This window comes from Canis lupus, chromosome 9 (genome assembly GCF_048164855.1).
Source record: "Canis lupus baileyi chromosome 9, mCanLup2.hap1, whole genome shotgun sequence".
Taxonomy (NCBI): domain Eukaryota; kingdom Metazoa; phylum Chordata; class Mammalia; order Carnivora; family Canidae; genus Canis; species Canis lupus.
In genome coordinates, this window is record NC_132846.1 from 51,668,765 (window position 1) to 51,692,924 (window position 24,160).

General features: G+C 41.0%; 3 protein-coding genes across 5 annotated transcripts in view; 1 reads left to right on the plus strand and 2 right to left on the minus strand.

Annotated features, from left to right (window-relative positions):
* The window catches only part of SAMD15 (sterile alpha motif domain containing 15), a 43,865-nt gene that overhangs the window by 14,082 nt on the left and 5,623 nt on the right, over positions 1-24,160 (plus strand). The window contains exon 4 of one of the 2 annotated variants that reach the window (XR_012036973.1): positions 726-1,465. The exons of the other annotated variant lie outside the window; for it this stretch is intronic. The gene's annotated coding sequence lies outside the window, so the exon portion shown is untranslated. Of the gene's footprint in view, positions 1-725; positions 1,466-24,160 lie in introns of those variants that run through there. 2 annotated transcript variants of the gene reach the window in all.
* Positions 115-23,664, minus strand: NOXRED1 (NADP dependent oxidoreductase domain containing 1). Its single transcript, XM_072839480.1, has 6 exons — positions 22,889-23,664; positions 20,160-20,353; positions 15,999-16,179; positions 15,245-15,393; positions 13,757-13,979; positions 115-7,387 (listed from the first exon to the last, which is right to left on the minus strand). The coding sequence occupies exons 1-6, from the start codon at positions 23,041-23,043 to the stop codon at positions 7,210-7,212; spliced, it is 1,080 nt and encodes a 359-aa protein (XP_072695581.1). The 5' UTR covers positions 23,044-23,664; the 3' UTR covers positions 115-7,209.
* Positions 16,046-24,160, minus strand: part of VIPAS39 (VPS33B interacting protein, apical-basolateral polarity regulator, spe-39 homolog) — a 36,902-nt gene continuing 28,787 nt past the window's right edge. Inside the window, exon 21 of one of the 2 annotated variants that reach the window (XR_012036974.1) lies at positions 16,046-16,179. The gene's annotated coding sequence lies outside the window, so the exon portion shown is untranslated. Of the gene's footprint in view, positions 16,180-20,278; positions 20,354-24,160 lie in introns of those variants that run through there. The other variant, XR_012036975.1, reaches the window with a different exon arrangement.

Consider the following 24,160-nt stretch of genomic DNA (forward strand, 5'->3'; position numbering starts at 1 on the left):
CCTGAAACAGGGATGCGTGCCCGAGATAGAAATGCTCAGTCACAGGCTGGGTGAGCTCGGAGTGCAGATGGGGACCAGGGAGACAGGAGGGATGGACCGCTTTTCCTGGAGGGCACACTGAGGAGTGGGGCGCCCAGCTTTGCGCTCCGGGGCTGGAGATTGGGAGGCCACCATTTCCACTGTCATCCTCTAAAGCTTCAAGGGAAGCCTCCAGGGGCAAAAGCCACCTAGAGCAATCTGGAGCAGATTACTTAGCCTGGACCCTGGCAAGGGTCATGCAATTCTCCCCGGGGGCAAGGATGCCTGAGAATCAGGACAACGGTCCCCTCTCCCAGAAGATCAGCAAGAACAGGCAGCCAAGATGAAGTCTACTGAACATTGAGAACTGCAGAACTCCAGCGCTGCGGGAAAATAGTATATAGATTCATGCTTTTCCCCATGATTCTTTAGTCAAGTTTTAATCGTTTTCTATTTCCTTTTTCAACCAATTTCTTATTTTGTCAATTCTTTTTAAAATTTTTAATTTTCATTTTTACAGTTACATCCTATCCTTTCATTGTATTTAATTTTATTTTTGTACGTATAAAAGTTTTTCTTTCTTTACAATTTTGGGATCTAGTTTTCTAACAAACAGACCAAAATACACACAAGATTCACTGTATTGCTCTGTTCTGTTCACCTCTCTGATTATATTCTCTTTTTTTCTTTAATTTTCTTTTTTTCAGTTTCAGGTCTCTTCTGATTTGTTTAGTGTATATTTCTCTGGGGTGGTTGTTGACATTTTGTTCTCTCATTCATCTATTCTTCGCTGGACAGAATGACAAGATGGAAAAACTCACTTCAAAAAAGAGAACAGAAGGCAGTACTGACTGCCAGGGACCTAAGCAGTGTGGATATAAGTAAGATGTCAGAACTAGAGTTCAGGGCAGCCCGGGTGGCGCAGCGGTTTAGCGCCGCCTGCAGCGCAGGGCGTGATACTGGAGACCCTGGATCTAGTCCCGCGTTGGGCTCTCTGCATGGAGCCTGCTTCTCCCTCTGCCTGTGTCTCGGCCTCTCATTCTCTCTCTGTGTTTCTATGAATAAATAAAATCTTAAAAAAAAAAAAAAAGAACTAGAGTTCATAATAATGATTATAAAGATACAAACTGGGCTTGAAAAAAGAATAGAAGCTACTAGAGAATCCTTTTCTGGAGAAATAAAAGAACTAAAATCTAATCAAGTCAAAATAAAAAAGGCTATTAATGACATGCAATAAAAAATGGAGGCTCTAGACGTTAGGATAAATGAGGCAGAAGAGAGAATTAGTGATTTAGAAGACAGATGTTGGAGAATAAAGAAGCTAAGAAAAAGATAAACAACTACTGAATCATGAGAGGAAAAGTCAAGAGTTAAGTGACACCATGAAGCAAAACAATATTAGAACAATTGGGATCCTAGAAGAGGAAGGGAGGGGAGAGAAGGTATATTGGAGCAAAATATAGTGGAGAATTTCCCTAATCTGGGGAAGGAAACGGGCATTCTAGTCCAGAAGGAACAGAGGACCCCTCTCAAAATCAATAAAAATGGGTCAACACCCAAAATATAATAGTGAAACTTGCAAATCTCAGAGACAAAGAAAATCCTGAAAGCAGCTCAGCACCAGCAGTCCATAATCTATAAGGGTGGAAACATTAGACCCGCAGCAGACCTATCCACAGAGACCTGGCTGGCTAGAAAGGACTGGGATGATATATTCAGGGTGCTAAATGAGAAGAATATGCACCCAAGAATACTTTATCCAACTAGGATGTCATTCAAAATAGGAGAGAGAAAAATCTTCCGGGACAAATAGAAACTCAAAGAATTTGTGATCACTAAACCAGTCCTGTATGGAATATTAAAAGGGATCCTTTAAGCAAAGAGAGAGCACAAAAGTAACAAACCAGAAAGGAATACAGACAATATACAGAAACAGTGACTTTACAAGCAATACAATGGCAATAAATCCATATTTTTCAATAGTTACTTAGAATGTAAATGGGCTAAATGCCCCAATCAAAAAACATGGGGTATCAGATTGGATAAAAAGCAAGTCCCATTGATACACTGTGTCCAAGAGATTTGTTTTAGATCCAAAGACACCTCCAGATTTAAAGTGAGGGGGTGGAAAACCATTTATCATGCTAATGGACATCAAAAGAAAACTGGGGTAGCAATCCTTATATCAGATAAATTAGATTTTAAACCAAAGACTGTAATGAGGGAGGACACTATATCATAATTGAAGGGTCTATCGAACATGAAAATCTAACAATTGTGAATATTTATGCCCCTAACACGGGAATACCCAATTATATAAATCAATTAAAAAATGAAAGAAACACATCAATGATAATACAATAATAGTAGGTGACTTTAACACCTCACTCACTGCAATGGGCAGATCACATCTAAGCAGAAGATCAGCAGGGAAAACAAAGGTTTTAAAGGACACACTGGACCAGATGGACTTCACAAATATATTCAGAGAATTCCAACCTAAAGCAACAGAATACACATTCTTCTCGAGTGCACGTAGAACATTCTCCAGAATAGATCACATATTGGGTCACATATCAGGTCTCAATTTGGTATCAAGAGATTGGGATCATTCCCTGCACATTTTTTTAAAGATTTATTTATTTATTTATTTATTTATTTATTCATTCATTCATTCATTCAGAGAGAGCGAGAGAGAGGCAGAGACACAGGCAGAGGGAGAAGCAGGCTCCATGCAGGGAGCCCGACGTGGGACTCGATCCCGGGTCTCCAGGATCACACCCCGGCTGCAGGCGGCGCTAAACAGCTGCGCCACCGAGGCTGCCCTCCCTGCACATTTTTAGACCATAGTGCTTTGAAAGTGGAACTCAATCACAAGAGGACATTTGGAAAGAACTCAAATGTGGAGGCTAAAGAGCATCCTACTAAAGAATGAATGGGTCAGCCAGGAAATTAAAGGAAATTTTAGGGGCTCAGTCAGTTAAGTGTCTGCCTTCAGCTCAGTCCAGGAGTGGCTCAGTCAGTTAAGTGTCTGCCTTCAGCTCAGGTCATGATCCCAGGATCAAGCCCCACATTGGGCTCCCTGCTCAGTGGGGTATCTGCTTCTCCTTCTCCCTCTACCTGCCACTCCCCCTGCTTGTGCTCTCTCTCTGTCAAATAAATTTCAAAAAATATATATTTTTAAAAAAGAAGAATTTTAAAAATTCATGGAAACAAATGAAAATGAAAACACAACTGTTTAAAACCCTTGGGATGCAGCAAAAGTGGTCCTAAGAGGGAAGTATATAGCAATACAAACCTTTCTCAAGAAACAAGAAAGGGGGATCCCTGGGTGGCGCAGCAGTTTGGCGCCTGCCTTTGGCCCAGGCCGCGATCCTGGAGACCCGGGATCGAATCCCACATCAGGCTACCGGTGCATGGAGCCTGCTTCTCCCTCTGCCTATGTCTCTGCCTGTCTCTCTCTCTCTCTGTGACTATCATAAATAAATAAAAATTATTAAAAAAAAAAAAAGAAACAAGAAAGGTCTCAAATATACAAAAATAATCTTACACCTAAAGGAGCTGGAGAAAGAACAGTAAAATAAAGCCTAAACCCAGCAAAAGAAGAGAATTAATAAAGATTAGAGCAGAAATCAATGAAATAGAAACCAAAAGAACAGTAGAATAGATCAATGAAACTAGGAGCTGGTTCTTTGAAAGAATTAATAAGAATAACAAACCCTTGGTCAGACTTATCAAAAAGGAAAGAGAAAGGGCCCAAATAAAATCATGAACAAAAGAGGAACAATCACAACCAACACTGAAGTTTTACAAAAAATTATAAGAACATATTATGAACAACTGTATGCCAAATTTGGCACTGGAATAAATTCTTAGAGATGCATAAATTACCAAAACAGGAAGAAATAAATAGAAAACCTGAACAGACCCATAACCAGAAAGGAAATTGAAGCAATAATCAAAAATCTCCCAACAAACAGGAGTCCAGGGCCAGATGGCTTCCCAGGGGTATTCTACCAAACATTTAAAGAAGAATTACTATCTATTCTTCTGAAATTGCTTCAAAAAATAGAAATGGAAGGAAAATGTGCAAACTCTTTCTAGGAGGCCAGGATTACCTTGATCCCAAAACCAGACAAAGACCTGACCAAAAAAGGAGAATTATCAATATCAGTGATGAATACAGATGCAAAAATTCTAAGATACTAGCCAATAGGACCCAACAGTACATTAGAAGGACTATTCACCATGACCAAGTGGGATTTTTTTCTTGGGTTGCAAGGGTGGTTTAATATCTGCAAATAAATCAATGTGATACACTACATTAGTAAAAGAAAGGACAAGAACCATATGATCCTCAATAGATGCAGAAAAAGCATTTGACAAATTACAGCATCCTTTCTTGATTAAAACTCTTCACAGTGTTAAGGATAGAGGGAACATACCTCAATATCATAAAAGCCATATACAAAAAACCCACAGCAAATATCATTTGCAATGGGGAAAAACTGAGAGCTTTTCCCTTGAGGTCAGGAACATGGCAGGGATGTCTAATATCACCACTGTTGTTCAACATGGTACTAGAAAGTCCTAGCTTCAGCAATCAGATGACAAAAAGAGATAAAAGGCATCTGAATTGGCAAAGAAGAAATCAAACTCTCACTCTTCACAGATGACATGATACTCCATGTGGAAAACCCAAAAGATTCCACCCCAAAATTGCTAGAACTCATACAGCATGCAATTCAGCCAAGTGGTAAGATATAAAATCAATGCACAGAAATCAGTTGCATTTCTATATACAAACAATAAGAGAGAAGAAAGAGAAATTGAGGAGTCAATTCCATTTACAATTGTACCAAAAACCATAAGATACCTAGGAATAAACCTAACAAAGAGCAAAGGGATCTAAACTCAGAAAACCATAGAACACTCATGAAAAAAATTGAGGAAGACACAAAGAAATGGGAAAACATTCCATGCTCATGGATTGGAGTAACAATTATTGTCAAAATATCTATGCTACCTAGAACAATCTATACATTCAATGCAATCCCTATCAAAATACCATCAGCTTTTTTCACAGAACTGGAATAAATAATCCTAAAATTTGTATGGAACCAGAAAAGACCCTGAGTAGCCAAAAGAATGTTGAAAAAGAAAACCAAAGCTGGTGGCATCACAATTCTGGACTTCAAGTTCTATTGCATAAGCGATAATCAGAGACAGTACAGTACTGGCACAAAAATAGACACATAGATCAATGGAACAGAATAGGGAACCCAGAAGTGGGCCTCAATTCCATGGTCAACTAATCTTTAACAATGCAGGAAAGAATATGCAATGGAAAAAAGACAGTCTCTTCAATAAACGGTGTTGGGACAGCCACATGCAGAAGAATGAAATGGACCACTTCTTACACCACACACAAAAATAGACTAAAAATGGATGAAAGATCTATATGTGAGACATGAATCCATCAAAATCCTAGGGGAGAACACAAGCAGCAACTCCTACAACCTTGGCTGCAGCAACATCTCACTAGACACATCTCCAAAGGCGAGGGAAACAAAGGTAAAAATGAACTATTGGGACTTAATCAAGATAGAAAGCTTTTGCACAGCCAAGGAAATAGTCAACAAAACCAAAAGATAAATGACAGAATGGGAAAAGGTATTTGCAAATGACATATCAGATAAAGGGCTAGTATCCAAGATCTATAAAGAACTTATCAAACTCAACACCCAAAGAACAAATAATTCAATCAAGAAATGGGCAGAAGACATTTCTCCAAAGAAGCCATACAATGGCCGACAGACACGTGAAAAAAATGCTCAATATCACTTGGCATCAGGGAAATACAAATCAAAAACACCATGAGATACCAGCTCACACTAGTCCAAATGGCTGAAAATAACGAGTCATGAAATGAAAATGTGGGTGAGAATGCAGAGAAAGGGGAACCCCCTTATACTGTTGGTGGGAATGCAAGCTGGTGCAGCCACTCTGGAAAACACTATGGAGGTTCCTCAAAAATTTGAAAATAGAGCTACCCTACGACCCAGCAATTGCATTACTAGATATTCACCCCAAAGATACAAATGTACTGATCCGAAGTGACAACTCTACTCCAATGTTTATAGAGCAATGTCCACAATAGCTAAACCATGGAAAGCGCTCAGATATCCATTGACAGATGAATGGTAAAGAAGATGTGGTGTATATATATACAATGGAATACTACTCAGCCATCAGAAAAAAATGAAATCTTGCCATTTGCTACAACATGGATGGAACTAGAGGGTATTATGCTAAGTGAAGTAAGTCAATCAGGGAAAGACAATTATCATATGACCTTACTCATATGTGGAATTGAAGAAATAACACAAAAGATCGTAGAGGAAGAGAGGAAAAATAAAACAAGATGAAATCAGAGAGGAAAACAAATTATGAGACTCTTAATCATAAGAAACAAACTGAGGGTCACTGGAGGGGAAGGGGGTGAGGGGATGGGTTAACTGGGTGATGGGCATTAAGGAGAGCACTTGATCTAAAGAGCACTGGGTGTTATATAAGACTGATGAATCACTGACCTCTACCTCTGAAACCAATAATACATTATATGTTAATTGAATTTGAATAAAAAACTTTTAAATAAAAAATTTTAAATGGGAACAGCTTTAAATAAGATAGTTCCAGAATAATCATGTATAACTGAAATAAGCATGAAACGAGCCATAATTCACTTAAGATTGTTGACCCCACTTTTTTTTTTTTATCCAAAATGTTAGGAAAATCGAGCTGTATCATTTTTCAGTTACACATTGCTACAGGAAAACAAGCTGCAGTATGTACTGTCGAATAATAACATAACTTCTCGAATTTAGCTTTTAGAAGAAAGATCATTTATATTAACATGGCTTTCCTGGGGAAGCAGCTTAAGTGTGTCAGGTTATATAGTTTAATTTGGTTGCTTCCAAAAGCCAGACATACCCAAATATACTGATGGATAAGACCTCTTGCTTTATTTTATATTTCAAAGAACCATTAGTATGGTTTTCTAATTCCTTAATGCCCAAACATGTGGCAAACCCAGTGCAGTTACATGATTCCCAAAGTCAACTGTGATAATCTGGCTACAAGCATTGTGGAGGGGAAAAAAAAAAATCCAAGTTTCTGAGGTCTCTTCTCTTATTTTGAGGAAGAGCTTGTGGAAACCCCAGGCTGCTGCTCTTTGGTAAAGGAGATACCAAACAAATCACAGTATAGATAGGTAAGGTGGTCCCGGAAAGCAGTACTGGTTGAGAAATGCTGAGTAAAGGGAGTTTCCTTGAGTTGCACAGCAGTCAAATCAAACCAGGGGAAAGGCCTGGAGTGAAAACAAAAAAAAAAATACTGTTACTTTTTTATATCTGTTTAACACATCTGATTTGGCTGTTAAACATTTAAAGAAAGTTTTCTGACAATTGGAAACACGGTTCTTTATTTTCTATTATCAAATTAATTAAAATTCGTAAACATTCAGCTACAACTATTCACTATGTAGATTTAATTGTACTTATGCATTTTGTACATATGTACATTTTTAAAAAATATTTTATTTATTTATTCATGACAGACAGAGAGGCAGAGATACAGGCAGAGTGAGAGAAGCAGGCTCCATGCAGGGAGCCTGAGGTGGGACTCGATCCCAGGTCTCCAGGATCACACTCCGGCAGAAGGCGGCGCCAAACCGCTGGGCCACCAGGGCTGCCCATATGTACATTTTCTAAGTACATTTGGGATGGAATTCATAATTAAAGAATGATTATAATAATGACATTGACATCCTTTTCAGTATATTTCCTTTGAATTTAGAAATAGAATATATAAGGGGTGCCTGGGTGGCTCAGTGGGTTAAGCATTAGACTCTTGATTTCAACTCAGATCATGATCTCAGGGTCATGAGATTGAAACCTGCATTGGCTTCGTGCTGGGTGTGGAACCTGCTTAAGATTCTCTCTCTCCTTCTCTCTCTGCCCCTTCCCCCCCTCATATGTGGGTGTGCGTGTCTGTGTGTCTGTGTGTATACACATGCATATGCTCATTCTCTCTTAAAAAAAAAAAGAAAGAGAAAAAAGAAATAGAATCCATAAGATAATGGACATTAGGAATAGAAAAGATCAGGGGCACCCAGTGGCTCACTTGGTTAAGCATCTGCCTTCAGCTCAGATCATGCTCCCTCGGTCCTTGGGCTTCCTGCTCAGCAGGGAATCATCTTCTTTGTCTCTTGTTCTCTCTCTCTCACCCAAATAAATAAATAAAACCTTTTTAAAAATTTAAAAGAACGGTAAAGATCTGGGTGGTATGGTCAGTTAAGCATCTGACTCTTGGTTTCCACTCAGGTTGTGATCTCAGGGTCATGAGATCAAGCCCTGCATTGGGCTCCATGCTCAGTGCAGAGTCTGCTTGAGAATCTCCATGCTCAGTGCAGAGTCTGCTTGAGAATCTCTCTCCCTTTCCCTCTGCCCCTTACCACCCTACTTCCTCACTAAAGTAAGTAAATAAATATTTTTTTAAATAAATAAATCTTTAAAAAATAGAAAGGATCTCATTTATTTTAAGATATCCTCTTCAGGGGTGCCTGGTGGCTTCTTCCTTTCCCTCTGCCCTTTCCCCTGCCTCTTGCTCATGTTCTCTCTCTCTCTCTCTCTCAAATAAATAAATAAAATATAAAAAAGAAAAATAAAGATAACCTCTTCAATTGTATAACAAAAGTAGAAGATAATATGCAAATAAAACAGAGCAACATTAAGTATTACTTTAGAGCAGAATTTAAGTTAAAAAGTATTAAGATATAGGATTGTTACAGCATTAAAAGATCAGAGTAAAGGCAAGGATACCTATACTCACCCTTCTTATTTAACATAGTACTAGAAGTTGTAGACAATGCAATAAGGTAAGAAAAGGAAAAAAAAAGCATACAGACTGAAAAGACAAAATGAATCTGTCCCTACTTACAGGTAACATGATTGTTTATGTAGAAAATTCCAAAGAATCTATTTTTAAAAAGTCCCAGAACTAATAAATGAGTTCAGCAAAGTCACGGGAAACAAACAATACAAAAACCTATTATATATATAATATATATATATTATTTATATATATATATGTAATGAACTCTTGGGCATCAAAATTAAAAATGCAATTCCATTCACATACACACAAAAGTAATACTTAGATGTAAATCTAACAAAACACGTATAAGAGTTGCATATGGGGGTGCCTGGGTGGCACAGTTTGTTAAATAGCCAACTCTTGGTTTTGGCTTAGATCATGGCGTCAGGGTTGTGAGACTGAGCCCTGCAACCAGCTACAGGCTCAAGTGGAGTGTGCTTGAGATTCTTTTTCCCTCTCCCTCTGCCCTTCCTGTTCATGCTCATGCTCATGCTCTGTCTCTCTCAAATAAAGAAATCTTTCTTTAAAAAAAAAAAGGTTTTATTTATTTGTCTGAGACAGAAAAGTGAATTAGGGAGAGAGGGAGCATGAGCAGTGGTGGGGCAGAGGGAGAAAAAGACTTCCTGCTGAGCAAGGAGCCCAGTGTAGGGCTTCGATCCCAGGACCCTGAGATCATAACCTGAGCTGAAGGTAGATGCTTAACTGACTAAGCCACCCATGCAGCCCAATAAGTAAGTCTTTTTTTTTTTAATTTTTATTTATTTATGATAGTCACACAGAGAGAGAGAGAGGCAGAGACACAGGCAGAGGGAGAAGCAGGCTCCATGCACCGGGAGCCCAACGTGGGATTCGATCCCAGGTCTCCAGGATCGCGCCCTGGGCCAAAGGCAGGCGCCAAACCGCTGCACCACCCAGGGGTCCCTATGTCTATTTTTATTCAGAAACATAATGTCTCTCCCTCTGCAGTGTTAAGTCTGATTAATGGATTTCATCTGATCTATTGATTATAGAGTTCCCCTATCAACTTTTCACCTAATGTTGCCTAGATTATTTCATTAGAGATTACAAAATGATATTCTATCACTCCTTCATTTTCAATTTGATAGACAATGCCAGAAGCCAAGAACAAACATCCTACTCCTCAGTGATTTAACATTTAAAAAACAAAACAGCCTGTTTTCAAGTTCATATGTCACAGCAAATATTACTAGCAGTTACCTCTGGAGAATGGGATTTTAGGGAGGTGCTTTCACTTTGTTTGGTACATTTTAGTTGATATCTTATTTACTACAAATACGTTACTTTCTAATTTTTAAGGTCATTTTTTAAAAATTCACATGAAAAGGACCCTTGGGTGACTCAGTCAGTTAAGCATCAGCCTTCAGGGATCCCTGGGTGGCGCAGCGGTTTGGCGCCTGCCTTTGGCCCAGGGCGCGATCCTGGAGACCCGGGATCGAATCCCACGTCGGGCTCCCGATGCATGGAGCCTGCTTCTCCCTCTGCCTGTGTCTCTGCCTCTCTCTCTCTCACTGTGTGCCTATCATAAATAAATTAAAAAAAAAAAAAAAAAAAAAAAAAAAAAGCATCAGCCTTCAACTCAGGTCATTTGATCTCAGAGTCCTGGGGTCGAGCCCCAGAGTCAGGCTCCATGCTCAGTGGGGAGTCTGCTTGTCCCTCTGCCTCTCCCTCTGCCCCTTCCGCTGCTGGTGCTCTGTCTCTCTCTCTCTCAAATCAATAAATAAAATCTTTTTTAAAATTCACATGAAGAATAAAAGTGTAAGAACAAAAGTGTAATAAGGGGGGCAGCTCCGATGGCCCAGCCGTTTAGCACTACCTTCAGCCCGGGATGTGATCCTGGAGACCCAGGATCGAGTCCCACACTGGGCTCCCTGCACGGAGCCTGCTTCTCCCTCTGCCTGTGTCCCTGCCTCTCTCTCTCTCTCTCTCTCTGTCATTATTAAACAAATAAAATCTTTCAAAAAAGTGCAGAAAGGATTAAGATTCTGGAAAATAATATGAAGAGGACTTGGTCTACCAGATACCAAAATATGGATACACATTATAGCAATTAATCATAGCATGGGAATAGAAAAATAGGTCTACAGTTCAGAATACCGTCCAAAAATATATCCACAAATATCTTATAGTTTAGCAAATGATAAAAATCATATTTCACATTGATAGAAAGAAGAATGGCTACTCTATAAATAATGTTAGGACAATTGGCTTTCCAAAATGAGTAGAAGATAAAATCCCAAACTGATTAAAGATTTAAATATTTAAAGAAATAAAATACGAGAAGAAAATATAGAATATTTTAGGATGAAGAAGTTCTTAATAACTATGACTTGAAACTCTAAAGTCATAAAGAAAAGATTTGATAATTTTGACTACAAAAATTGGAATCCCTGAACAGCAAATGTTACCAAAAAGAAAAAGAAAGAAAAAACAAAAAACAATAAAACAAAACAAAAGAAAACAAAAAACAAAAAGAAAAATGAAAACTGTTTCTAATATACATAACATATTCCTACTAAAAATCTTTCATAAAACAATAAATAAGAGCAAACAATCCAAAAGGAAAATAGGTGAAGAATAAAATGAGAACACAAGAAAAACAAGTTGAAAGCTGGAAAAAATATGGACAAATGATCACACTGAGCTGAATCTGAAGTCAGCAACAGGAAAAACCAAGACACTATCCATTTACATCATAGAACCCACAAAAGACTCAGGAAGTACATCAAGAAGTAGAAACGAAATGGGGCTAAAAGTAGGACGATGGGTTGAAATTTTTAAAAAAGGAGAGAAACCTTCACAGCATCCTATCCAATGGTGTACAGTCCTCCCCAACAGAAGATTTATTCTCTGGAAGGGTCAGTGAGAGCATCTCTGAACAGGGGGACAAAAAAAGGATTTGCCGAAAAAAGGGGAAATAAAGTAAAAAAAAATCTAGTGATAAGACCACCCTTCTTCTTACATACATATACAGGTTTCTTCCCCAAGTTAGGCCCCAAATTTAGAGATACCAAAATTCAAGGTTTCCCAAGGAAACAGCTGATCAAATCACTCTGTAGTAAAGGCCACAGTAGCAAACACAGTTTCCAAAAGAGGGTATAGCTCAGGGGTACAGCATTTGACTGCAGAGTTTCCAAGCAACTTTCTAGTACCAGGATCTTAAATATGAGCAGTCAAAGTTCTCCATATACTTGTCTAAAAGTCAAATAAAGGATAGAGACCAAAACAAATGATCAGAAAATAGCCTGAAGGAAACAGGTTCCTCACACAAGAAAAAAAAAATTCTCTCATTTACATCCTCAAAGGGATAAGAGATAGTATTGCATAGTGAAATGACAATAGATGCTACATAAAAAAGAAATATTTAGAGACTTTTTAAAAATCACTGAAAATATTCAAAATAGGGGACTCTGGGCAGTTCAGTTGGTTGGTTATCTGACTCTTGTTTTCAGCTTGAATCATAGTTTTGGGGTTGTGGGATTGAACCTTATGTTGGGCATGGAACCTGGTTGGGATTTGCCCCCACCCACCCTCCACCCCCTGCTCTGTGCTCTCTCTCTCTCTCAAAATAAATAAAATCTTTAAATTAAATTAAATTAAATTAAATTAAATTAAATTAAGTGTCCAGTGAATTTAGTGGCATGGAAGTTACTGGTAACAAAAGCAATAATTTTTCCCTTTTAGCTTATTAAAGATTAAAAAGATTGATCCTGGGCACCCCGGGTGGCTCAGCGGCTTAGCACCGCCTTCAGCCCAGGGCCTGATCCTGGAGACCGGGGATCGAGTCCCATGTGGGGCTCCCTGCATGGAGCCTGCTTCTCCCTCTACCTGTGTCTCTGCCTCTCTCTCTCTCTGTGACTATCATGAATAAATAAATAAAATCTTTAAAAAAAAAAAAAAAAGATCTTATAGTAATCAAGCTATAGAGAAATGGCGCAATGGTGGAAATGTAAATAAGCACCATGTTTTTGATAAGTAATTTGGGAATACCTACCAAACAGAAGATATATATAAACTTTGACCCAGAAATATTCTTCTAGATATTCAGCCAACAGAAATATTGGTACAAGTTTGCAAAGTATGAGAATGCTCAGTTGCAGCCTCTTATTCAGAATTTAGGGCATGGGAAAACCACATTGCCATCAAGAAGAAATAAGAAAGGGATGCCTGGGTGACTCAGTGGTTGAGTGTCTGCCTTTGGCTCAGGACATCATCCTGGGGTCCTGGAATCAAGCCCCGCATCGGGTTCCCCTGTGTGGAGCCTGCTTCTCCCTCTGCCTGTGTCTCTGCCTCTCTCTCTTTGTCTCTCACAAATAAATAAATAAAATCTTTTTAAAAAAAGGAGAAATTAGATAAATTTGATAAAATAATGTATCTAATGGATACCTATGCAGTTGTTCATAAATGAAACAGTTATGATTGTACCGACATAGAATGGTGTCCACAATACAGCAAGTGAAAAATCAGTATACATAGTCCCCATGTTTCTAAAATGTACAGATATGGATATGCATACGTGGTCAAATACCATCACAATATAAATATATGTTTGTAAACGTGTAGATTAAGAGACAAAACATAAAATCCATTGGAGGTAAAGTCTATGAAATGGTGTTTGGGGGGCAAAAGAGGGCTTTTACTTTTCTACTAGTTGCATTTTTGACAAGAATGTAGTATTTTTATGAAATTTTAAAGGTAATATGAAAGGAAAAAAAGGAGGGAAAAAGCACCTGCTAAGACAAGTGTGGTAGAAGTTAGAATAGCCAGCCATCTGATGCCTTACCTTCGCTGAGGCAGGTTCTTGGTATAGACCTGGTCAACAAAATCTTGTAATTGAAATTTGGGGCAAGATGCTTCATCTTTCTCACAGTCTTCAAAGTGCACAGAGAGGAAGAGTTCATTCAGAAGCTGCAGCACTTGTAAGTGGGGCATGTCCTTTGCGGTGCAAATGTTTAGTGCTGCATGAAACACTCCCTCCAACCACTTGATATTGAGGATTATTCCCCCTACATGTTAATGGGAAGGGAAATACCAGTTAGCACCACCAAAAGGTTTGCCTAGAACATAAGACAAACCCTAGACAGTGAACAGCTAAGTGACTTTTTTCCAAGACAGGCTGGTCATATGAACTTGAAGATAAGCAAACACTCCTCTTTGTAAGCCAAGAGCTCTAATCGTGCCCATTATAATAAATCGTGTGTTAACCCTACCACAGGAGGACACGTATAACTACTGTATTACATTAGTACATTGTACATTAGTACATTGACATTGCTAATGGCAAAAGCATCTTTAGAAGTCTCTAGAATGATCATTCTAGCAAGGAGAAGAGACCACGGAAAAATGCAAGATTAGAGCAGGGAAAAGCCATTTGGTGCCAGACATCACATCCTACTTTTTTTTTTTTTTTTTTAAGATTTTTGTCTATTTATTCATGAGAGAGAGAGAGAGGCAGAGACACAGGCAGAGGGAGAAGCAGGCTCCACACAGGGAGCCCGATGTGGGACTCGATTCTGGGTCCCCAGGATCACACCCTGGGCTGAAGGCAGGCACCTAACCACTGAGCCACCCAGGGATCCCACATCCTACCGTTTAAATCGGCTCTTACCTCTGGCTGTTTCCAGTTCAGTCTTAACCGGTCCAAATACTCTCAGATTTTTCTGCTTTCTCTGTAAGACATCTGCTTTTTGCCACCAAAACTGTTCTCATTCAAACGCTAAATAGCTGAGGGGTGCCTAGGTGGCTCAGTTGGTTGAGCATCTGCCTTTGGCTCAGGTCATGATCCCAGGATCCTAAGATCAAGTTCCATGTCAGGCTTCCTGCTCAGCAGGGAGTCTGCTTCTCCCTCTGCCCTTCCCCCCACTTGTGTGCTCTCTCTCTCAAATAAAATCTTTAAAGACAAAGCAAAACAAAAATAACCTAAATAGCTGAGAACATGTCCAGCTTACACCCCCCCCCCATGCACATACCCAAGACACACACACACACATACACACACGCACACACTGGGATTATAAAACAGCTCCAGGCCGAAAGGAAAGGAACTTTCAAAAGAGTTCCAAAGGGATACCTGGGTGGCTCAGTGGTTGAGCATCTGCCTTTGGCTCAGGTTGTGATCCTGGGGCACTGGGATTGAGTCCCCCATCAGGCTCCCTGCAGGGAGCCTGCTTCTCTCTCTGCCTGTATCTCTGCCTCTCTGTGTGTCTCTCATGAATAGATAACTAAATAAATCTTTTTTTAAAAAAGTGCTAAAAACATGTCAAGCCATTACCAGCAGCACTGTAGGGGCAAGTAGCCTGAAGAATCACAGGATCTTGGAGAGCAGCTGTGATGTCCTTACCAGCCCCCCAGATGTTGACATTTTCAACACACTGATACTGAGGCCGCAAGATATTGGTGTGGTTCAGTAGGAGTTTCAACCTGAAAGGAAAGTCCCCAAGACATGGAGTGCAGAGCCAGGACTCCCATAAACCACTACAGGATCCACCGGATTGGATCACATCCCACCCTGTGGACCTCCTGCCCTGATAGCACCGCCCAGAGGCGAATGTGGGTGGAGGCAGGGCTGAGGGCACTACTTCTTAGCTGCCTTGTTCTGCATCTACCTAACTGACACTTAGTGAATGTTGTCTCTTGCCAGGCACTCTACTGGACAGTAGAGGTACAAAAATAATATTTGACACATGCTGTCAATCACTTTTCACATTGCTGATCTATGGTCTCCCTTTCCCTTGATGCACAAGAGGAATACTGGTCAGCGTCGAGTGGTGGGAAGCAATGCTCCATTGCAGTTCTAAACATTGTCACATTGAAGAGAATGTTCCACCCCACGAGAGCTGTTTATGGAGAAGTGGGGAAGACACGATCAGCAAGGCTGGCTGTCTGTTGCTGATGAAGCTGCTTCCACCTCATTACCGGGAACAACCAAATCCAAGGGGTGGGGAGCTGGGGGATGTGGGGGGGAGGAGCCAGGTATTAGGGGCCAGAGCAGTCCTACCAGCGCTATGCTCACCCTAACAGGATACCTGGCTATCGGGACAGCAGCCACGAAGCTGTACACGATGCAACCTTTCTCTAGGTGGGTTTGAATTTCTAGGCAGATATTGGGCAGCTGAGACGGCAGGCAGCAGAGGAATAGCACGTTGGCCCAGTCCACCAGGTAAGGGTTGTGGTAAAAACACTGGATTCCCAGTTTCTGGAATTCATCTGGGAGGGGTAAAAGAAGAAAGAAAAAGATCACAGGACAAAGGAGTTTGATCTAAACATCAGCTGTGGGAAGAGGATGCCAAGGATTTTTTCTCAAGTCCTGTTTCCACATACATCAAAGATACATCCTCGAATCTTCTAAAAGACATGGGCCATGCCCTAACCCAATTATCAAAGAAACCAGTGCTCTTGCAGCAGCATTTCAGATTATAATTCATCCTTATCTTACTGTGAGACCAAATGCTAGACTTTTTCAGGTATGTGTGTTTGTTTTTTGGAACAAAAAAAATATGGAAGAAGTCTTCCTACTCTATTTACTGAAGGTTTATCACATTCCAGGTAGTGTACAAAGTACTTTGCATATATTTTCTAAGGCAATCCTCACAAGGACCTTCTGAGGCAGAGACTACTATTATTCCTATATTATGGACGAGGAAACTGAAGTTTCAAGATATCATGTAGTTTGAGCTGGTAGGAAAGGCTGAGAGAGTGGAAGAGTATAGGGCAGAGGCTGGGAAGAGTCTGGAAAGATATACTTACAGTTTCCATAAAGTCTATGCAACTTACCATGAACAAGATAGTTTTAAATGTTCAGAGAAATGTGATGACTCATGTATTTCCATTCAGTCACTGGCAATTAATCATTTAGATTTATTCGACATGGATTTCAAAAGTAAAAATGTAAACTCACATAGGGTAGTGTGTTTTAAGGGTTTTTGGAAAACAGGATATTACAGACATTGGAAAAGTGAGTTCTTATTTCAACCACCAAGAGTACATGATATATTTGACACTGATGTTATCTAGGCACTCAAAAACCTGGGAGATGGATGGGACAAAGAGGAAGCTTAGAAAACATGCATGTTCATTCTTTCATGGATTATTCTCAAAAGTGTATAGAATTTGATGCTAAGCATTTTGAATTCTTGCTTCCTTACACAACATGCAGTGATATTCTTTTTTTTTTAAAAAAAGATTTTTTATTTATTTATTCACGAGAGAGAGAGAGAGAGAGAGAGAGAGAGGCAGAGACACAGGCAGAGGGAGAAGCAGACTCCATGCAGGGAGTCCGATGTGGGACTCGATCCTGGGACTCCAGGATTACACCCTGGGCCGAAGGCGGCGCTAAACTGCTGAGCCACCCGGGCTGCCCTTCAGTGATGTTCTAAAACTATAATTTTATTATTAATAAGCATAGTTCTTTCCAAAAAATATATGCAACTTTTTAAAAAATATTTTATTTATCTGACAGAGAGAGAGAGAGAGAGCACAAGCAGGGGGAGTAGCAGGCAGAGGAAGAGGGACAAGCAGATTCCCCACTAAGCAGGGAGCCTGGGTGTTGATCCCAGAACCCTGGGGTAATGACCTGAGCCAAAGGTAGATGTTTAGGGATCCCTGGGTGGCACAGCGGTTTGGCGCCTGCCTTTGGCCCAGGGCACGATCCTGGAGACCCGGGATCGAATCCCACGTCGGGCTCCCGATGCATGGAGCCTGCTTCTCCCTCTGCCTGTGTCTCTGCCTCTCTCTCTCTCTCTCTGTGACTATCATAAATAAAAAAAAAAAAAAACAAAGGTAGATGTTTAACCAACCAAACTACTCAGGCACCCAGAATATATGCATCTTATTGAAACATATATACCAGTCCTACTGATGAAATCTGAGAAATTTGACTTGTATGATAAGGTTTTTTTAAAGTTTAATATGGAAAGCATGTTTACAAATTAGTAAGAAAAATTCAAGCACTCCAACAGAAAAACTAGAAAAAAAGAACTCAAAAAAATGAAAGGGGGGTGCCTGGGTAGCTCAGTTGGTTAAGTGTCTGCTTTTGGCTCAGGTCATGATCCCAGGGTCCTGGGATTGAGCCCTGCACTGGGCTCCCTGCTCAGCAGGGAGTCTGCTGCTCCGCCTGCTTGTGCTGTCTCTCTGTCAGATAAATAAATAAAATCTTTTTTAAAAATGAAATAATAATAAAGTTATGAAAAAATTTAGATCTTCTAGTGATCAAGGGAAAATATATTAAAACAAGAGAAATTTGGGATCCCTGGGTGGCGCAGCGGTTTAGCGCCTGCCTTTGGCCCAGGGCGCGATCCTGGAGACCCGGGATCGAGTCCCACGTCGGGCTCCCGGTGCATGGAACCTGCTTCTCCCTCTGCCTGTGTCTCTGCCTCTCTCTCTCTCTCTCTGTGTGTGACTATCATAAATAAATAAAAATTAAAAAAAAAAACAAGAGAAATTTAAAAGGCATATTAAATGGTGATTAAGGGACACCTGGTTAAGCATCCAACTCTTGATCTCCAATTGGGTCATGACCTCAAGGTAATGAGACTAAGCCCCCAGATCAGGTCCTGTGCTCAGCAGGGAGTCTGCTTGAGATTATTCCTCTCCCTCTGCCCCTCCCCACACTGCATGTGCTCTCTACCTCTCTCTAAAATAGATCAATCTTTTTAAAAAAACGGTTAAAGAAAAAAAAGTGTTCCCCTGAAATAAAAAGAGTATAATGAAATGGATATTCATCCACAATTTTGGTGAAAGTGTACGTCTTTTTGGAAGTTGATTCGAAAAATTAGATCAGAAGTTTCTAAAAAAAAAAAGGAAACTTTTTTTAAAGTTTTCTTTAAAAAAAAACAAAAACAAAAACAAACTGACCATGGTACCCACCCATTCCACTTCCAGGTGCTTACCTAGGAGAAGCTGAAGCATTTGTCCACACTAATATTTGCACACAAATGTTCATCGTAGCTTTCTGTATAATAGCCAAAGCCAGGGAACCACCTGTTTGTCCACCAACAGATGAACTATGGAATACTCATGCAGTTAAATACTCAGAAATATAAACATTTTCATCTCCCTAGAAAGTCTGCTCAGGCCCCTCCTCAGTCAGTCTCCCCAGGAGCAACCACTGTTCTGATTTCTAGTACCGCAGACTAGTAAGTGGAATTATTATAAAACGTTTTTTAAATTTAGTAATTTTTATTTTTTAAAGATTTCATTTAATTATTTATTTATTTAGAGAGCATGAGCAGGGTGAGGGGTAGAGGGAGAGGAAAAGGGAGAGCTTTAAGCAGACTTTGCACGGAACACACAGCCCCATGTGGGGCTCGATCTCACAATCATGAGATCATGACCTGAGCCGAAATCAAGAGTTGGACACTCAACCAACTGAGCCACCCAGGTGCCCCAGTAATTGTTATTTTTAAAAACACAAGGTCAAGTGTTTGCAACTGGTTAATACCCATCAGACTCTAATTGGTCCAGTTAGAAGATATGAACCCTCTTTGGAAAGCTTCTCTATATAAAAGACCCGAAAAGCTATCTTCTCACCAAGGGTGCAGGGAGGAGAGATGAATATAAAACATTTACATGGAGAAGAAAGTTTTCTTTTTTTCTTTTTTTTAGTAAAAAGATAAAGATTTGTTTGATCTGAAGAGAAACTGGAGCATGAGAAAGTTGTTTTAAGGAACATCAAAAACCAAGTTTTCTATGGGTGCCTGCCTGGCTCAGTCCATGGAGCTTGTAGCTCTTGATCTTGGGGTTGTGAGTTTGAGCCTCACATTTGAATGTAGAGATTACTTAAAAGTAAAATCTTAAAAAAAAAAAAAAAAACACACTCAGGGTGCCTGGATGGCTCAGTCCATTGAGCCTCTGACTTTTAATTTTGGCTCAGGTCACGATCTCAGGGTCATGAGATTGAGCCCTACATTGGGCTCCATGCTCAGCAGGGAGTCTGCTTGAGCTTCTCTCTCTCCCCCGCCCTCTGCCCCTCCACCCACTCCCATGCATGCACTCTGTCTCTCAAATCAATCAGTCGACATTTGAAACATACACAAACACAAAAACCTCCTTCTTTTTTCAGGGCCAGCAAGCAGAGAACTCAGCATACTGCATGCAGGGATTCCTCTCTCAAGGGACCCTTCCAAAATGGCCTCACCAACATCTAAAGAGCACACTTGAGTCCCTCTCTGCCACGCGCTGCTCCTCACCCAGGACCTCTGGCCTCCGAGTGGAGATCCTCAGGTTCTCAGCAGGGATGGGGACAAGCTGAAGCAGTACACGAGCCAGCTGCTTCCCAAGGTTGCCACCGCCAATGATGCCCACCTTTAACTCATCATTGGGAATGGCAGCAAGCAATCCAGTCAAAACACATCTGGAAGTTTGCTTCTCATGTAATGATTCTCTGGAGAATGAACATACAGATAGATAAATAAAGACACGTGAATTCTGTAGCGCTTCTTGTCAGCCTCCCACGTGCTCTGCTTTAACTTCCTCAGGTGATAGCCCGGTGGCACGGTAAGTACTTCAGAGACAAGGCATTCCACTTACATGCCACTTATCCAGTATTGCTAGGGAGTGAAATGTTCCTCCTGAGCGAATTTTCCACGAGGAAAATTTTCCAAAGCATACTCCTTCTTCAGGGTACCAAAACTTGTTTAAGACATTTTTAAATAAACACACTTTGTTGTTGCTGTTACATGTACCAGGCACTTCCCTCCTTCTTACACACAAGGTCTGAATATTTAACTGTTTGACTCAGGACTCTCATTATCAACGATCAACTGTTTATACATCATTCTGGAACACCGCTGGCCAGAATGACAGCCAGACAGCTGTCAGTTGTTTTTTTTTTAATTTTTATTTATTTATGATAGCCACAGAGAGAGAGAGAGAGAGAGAGAGGCAGAGACACAGGCAGAGGGAGAAGCAGGCTCCATGCACCGGGAGCCTGACGTGGGATTCGATCCCGGGTCTCCAGGATCGCGCCCTGGGCCGAAGGCAGGCGCCAAACCACTGCACCACCCAGGGATCCCCAGCTGTCAGTTTCATTGCTATCACGATAAGCATCCCCCTTTCCTACCATATGCCTACTCTTTCTAGTTTGCTATTTTACCTTTGCATACATCTCGGGTAACTGTTTTCAAACATATGATTTATAAAAGTAAGCGGTATATAAGGGAAAGCAAAACTGAGAAATTGAGGATTAAAAGTTTGAGGCCACTCTTTCTGGAGGTTCACTTACTGTTGGTTCTGGACATGTTTCCTTGGCCCAAGGTCAACAAAGTCTGACCTCTGAATACATAAGGAATTGTTTTCTGTGTTATACGACAATCTTAAATTTGTTCCCTGTTTCTGTTAAAAATTGGTCTGAAGCTCTGAAGTTTCCATATAAACATCACAAGCCACATTCTATTTAAAGCTTCTCTCTAGGTTGAAAGGAAAGCATTTGGGATCCCTGGGTGGTGCAGCGGTTTGGCGCCTGCCTTTGGCCCAGGGCGCGATCCTGGAGACCCGGGATTGAATCCCACGTCGGGCTCCCAGTGCATGGAGCCTGCTTCTCCCTCTGCCTGTGTCTCTGCCTCTCTCTCTCCCTCTCTGTGACTATCATAAATAAATAAAAATTAAAAAAAAGAAAGGAAAGCATTTTCTCTGTGCCTGATCCTTCCAAATATAAAATGCCTCCTGGAAATGTCATATTTTGGTTTCTCACCGCTCACCTGGGATGCAACCAGGTTTATATGTATTCTTTTTTCTTTTTTTAAGATTTTATTTATTCATGAGAGACACAAAAAGAGAGAGAGAGAGAGAGAGAGAGAGGCAGAGACACAGGCAGAGGGAGAAGCAGGCTCCATGCAGGGAGCCCAGTGTGGGACTCAATCCCGGGTCTCCAGGATCACGCCCTGGGCCAAAGGCGGCGCTAAACCGCTGCGCCACCCGGGCTGCCCAAGGTTTACGTATCCTCTTTAGTCAACCAATCAGCAAACTCATTAAGCAGCCTGCCTCTTTGTGTATCTGCTGTATCTGTAACATTCTCAATTCATATCTGGTACCACCACCTAGGAGTTGATCTAATTTCAGAAAAAAATAGTCTGGGGGCAGGGGGCACTACCAATGTCCCAGGAGTAACTTGCAGCATTACAGGAGTCTGGGCTTAGGTACCTGGCTCTCACACTTTAAGTGTCTGAAGCCACATCGTACAAAACATCAGAGATCAGGACTAGACTGGGAGCTTTTTGCAAATCAGTATCCCTGGGTTTCATATGAGTCATCTGGCCTAAAGAACCCCCAAAGTTTCAGGTGGCTTTCCTATTAAGCAGAATTCCACTGTTAGCTTAGCTCCGAAAGGAAGAACCAACCTCATTTCTGGCCAACAGCCATAGGATAGTCATTGATAGCTGTGGAAAACAAGCTGGTGGTCCCAGTGAGTGAATGAATGGGTGAAGAATGTACTGATCACTTAATCCACCCACCAAAAGGAAATCACAAGCCATGCTTTGTTATGTAACCAAAACCAAGGGACTCTGGTATTCATTTCCCAGTGCCTTCAGACCAGCAGTGATAGACTGTGGGTTGAAAAGGTAAACGGATGCCTGGGTGGCTCATGGGACATCTGGGTGGTTCAGTGGTTGAACATCTGCCTTCGGCTCAGGGCGTGACCCCAAAGTCCTGGGATCGACTCTCACATTGGGCTCTCTGCCTGCTTTTCCCTCTGCCTCCTCTCTCTGTGTGTCTTATGAATAAATACATAAAATCCGAAAGAAAAGAAAAGAAAAGAAAAAGAGAGAGAAAGAAAGAGAGAAAGAAAGAAAAAAAAAAAAGAAAAAAAGAAAGACAACCCCGCCTCCCAAAGTTATCCTCCAATATAAAAAGGTAAAGTCATTTGGATTCTCCACAGTGAGATCTTCTCCATCTGCCTGACCTTGGAGACCCAGCTTACCTCAAATTACAGAGCAGCTTGCAGAAGAAGGTTGCATGGGCACAGGCCTTGATCATCAGCCCTCGAAAACGGCCCTGCAAATACAGCCAGCTGTGGTCTTCCTCTTGAATCCCATACTCAAACTGCAAGGACTCAAGGTCCTCTAGCATGTTCATTTCCAAGCCACTACCTCTGCAGTGACAGATACCAATCAGTTTGGCTCCCTGTCTTGGAAGATGAGGGAGTCTATGCAGGAGGGCATGTGCCCAAGTCACAGGCTCTTGTGATGGTGGGATTCAGCACCTCTCTCCTCCCACATTCTGCACTTTCAGTGTGAGTCCTAGATTCTTAGACGCTGACTGCCCATGAATCAGGAATTCCTGGATTCATGAAAAACCTGAACAAAATCCCAAAGTGTTCCTCCACATAGGCTACACGTACTTTTTTCAGCAGATGCCTTTACATTAGCAGTGAGTTTCACAGATGCTCGTTCGTTGGCCAGGACCTCCTCCCTTCAATTCCCTTTTAGGCTTTAGAAATAGGACTGACCATGTACAGCACACTTCAGAGGAACTCTTTTCACCAAACTCTGTGTTCCTCAAAGGATAGGAAAGAGCCCAAATTAAATAACATGGTCTTCGGTCTAGGGCAATGACATCTGGATTTTAGAAAATAAAGCCAGAGATATATAAGCCCGTTTATATATTTCTCTCACTAACCAAACTGAGAAGGTGGCACTACTCAGTACTTCTGGCCCTGGAGAGTAAGAACTACATTTCCAGGGAGAATTACCCAAGAAAGTTATCATTGTGACTCCTTAGCTACCAGATTACTTCAGTCTCTGAGCCTTAAAGGGGCCAGCCTCACACAGAGGTTTTCAGACCTGCCTCATGAGGACAGGAACTCTTTCCACTACTTCATTTAAAACAAAACAAACAAACAAAAAAAAACCCTATTTATTTGAGGTGGGGGGAGCACAGGGAGAGGGAGAAGGTCTCAAGCAGATTCTCTGCTGAGTGTAGAGCCTGACCCGGGGCTTGATCTCACAACCCTGAGATCATGACCTGAGCCGAAATCAAGAGTCAGACATTCAATCAACTGAGCTACTTAGGTGCCCCTTTCCACTACTTCTAGGAGGACTACAAACAGGGATGTATGAGATCCTCCTTTTCCTAACAGAAGGTTCTGGGCTTCTAGATTTTTCCCAGACTATAATATCATAGAGATCTCGGCACTACTTAAGGAGTTATTTTCCAAACTACTTCTTTTTGAATTCAAGACAACAATGAATAA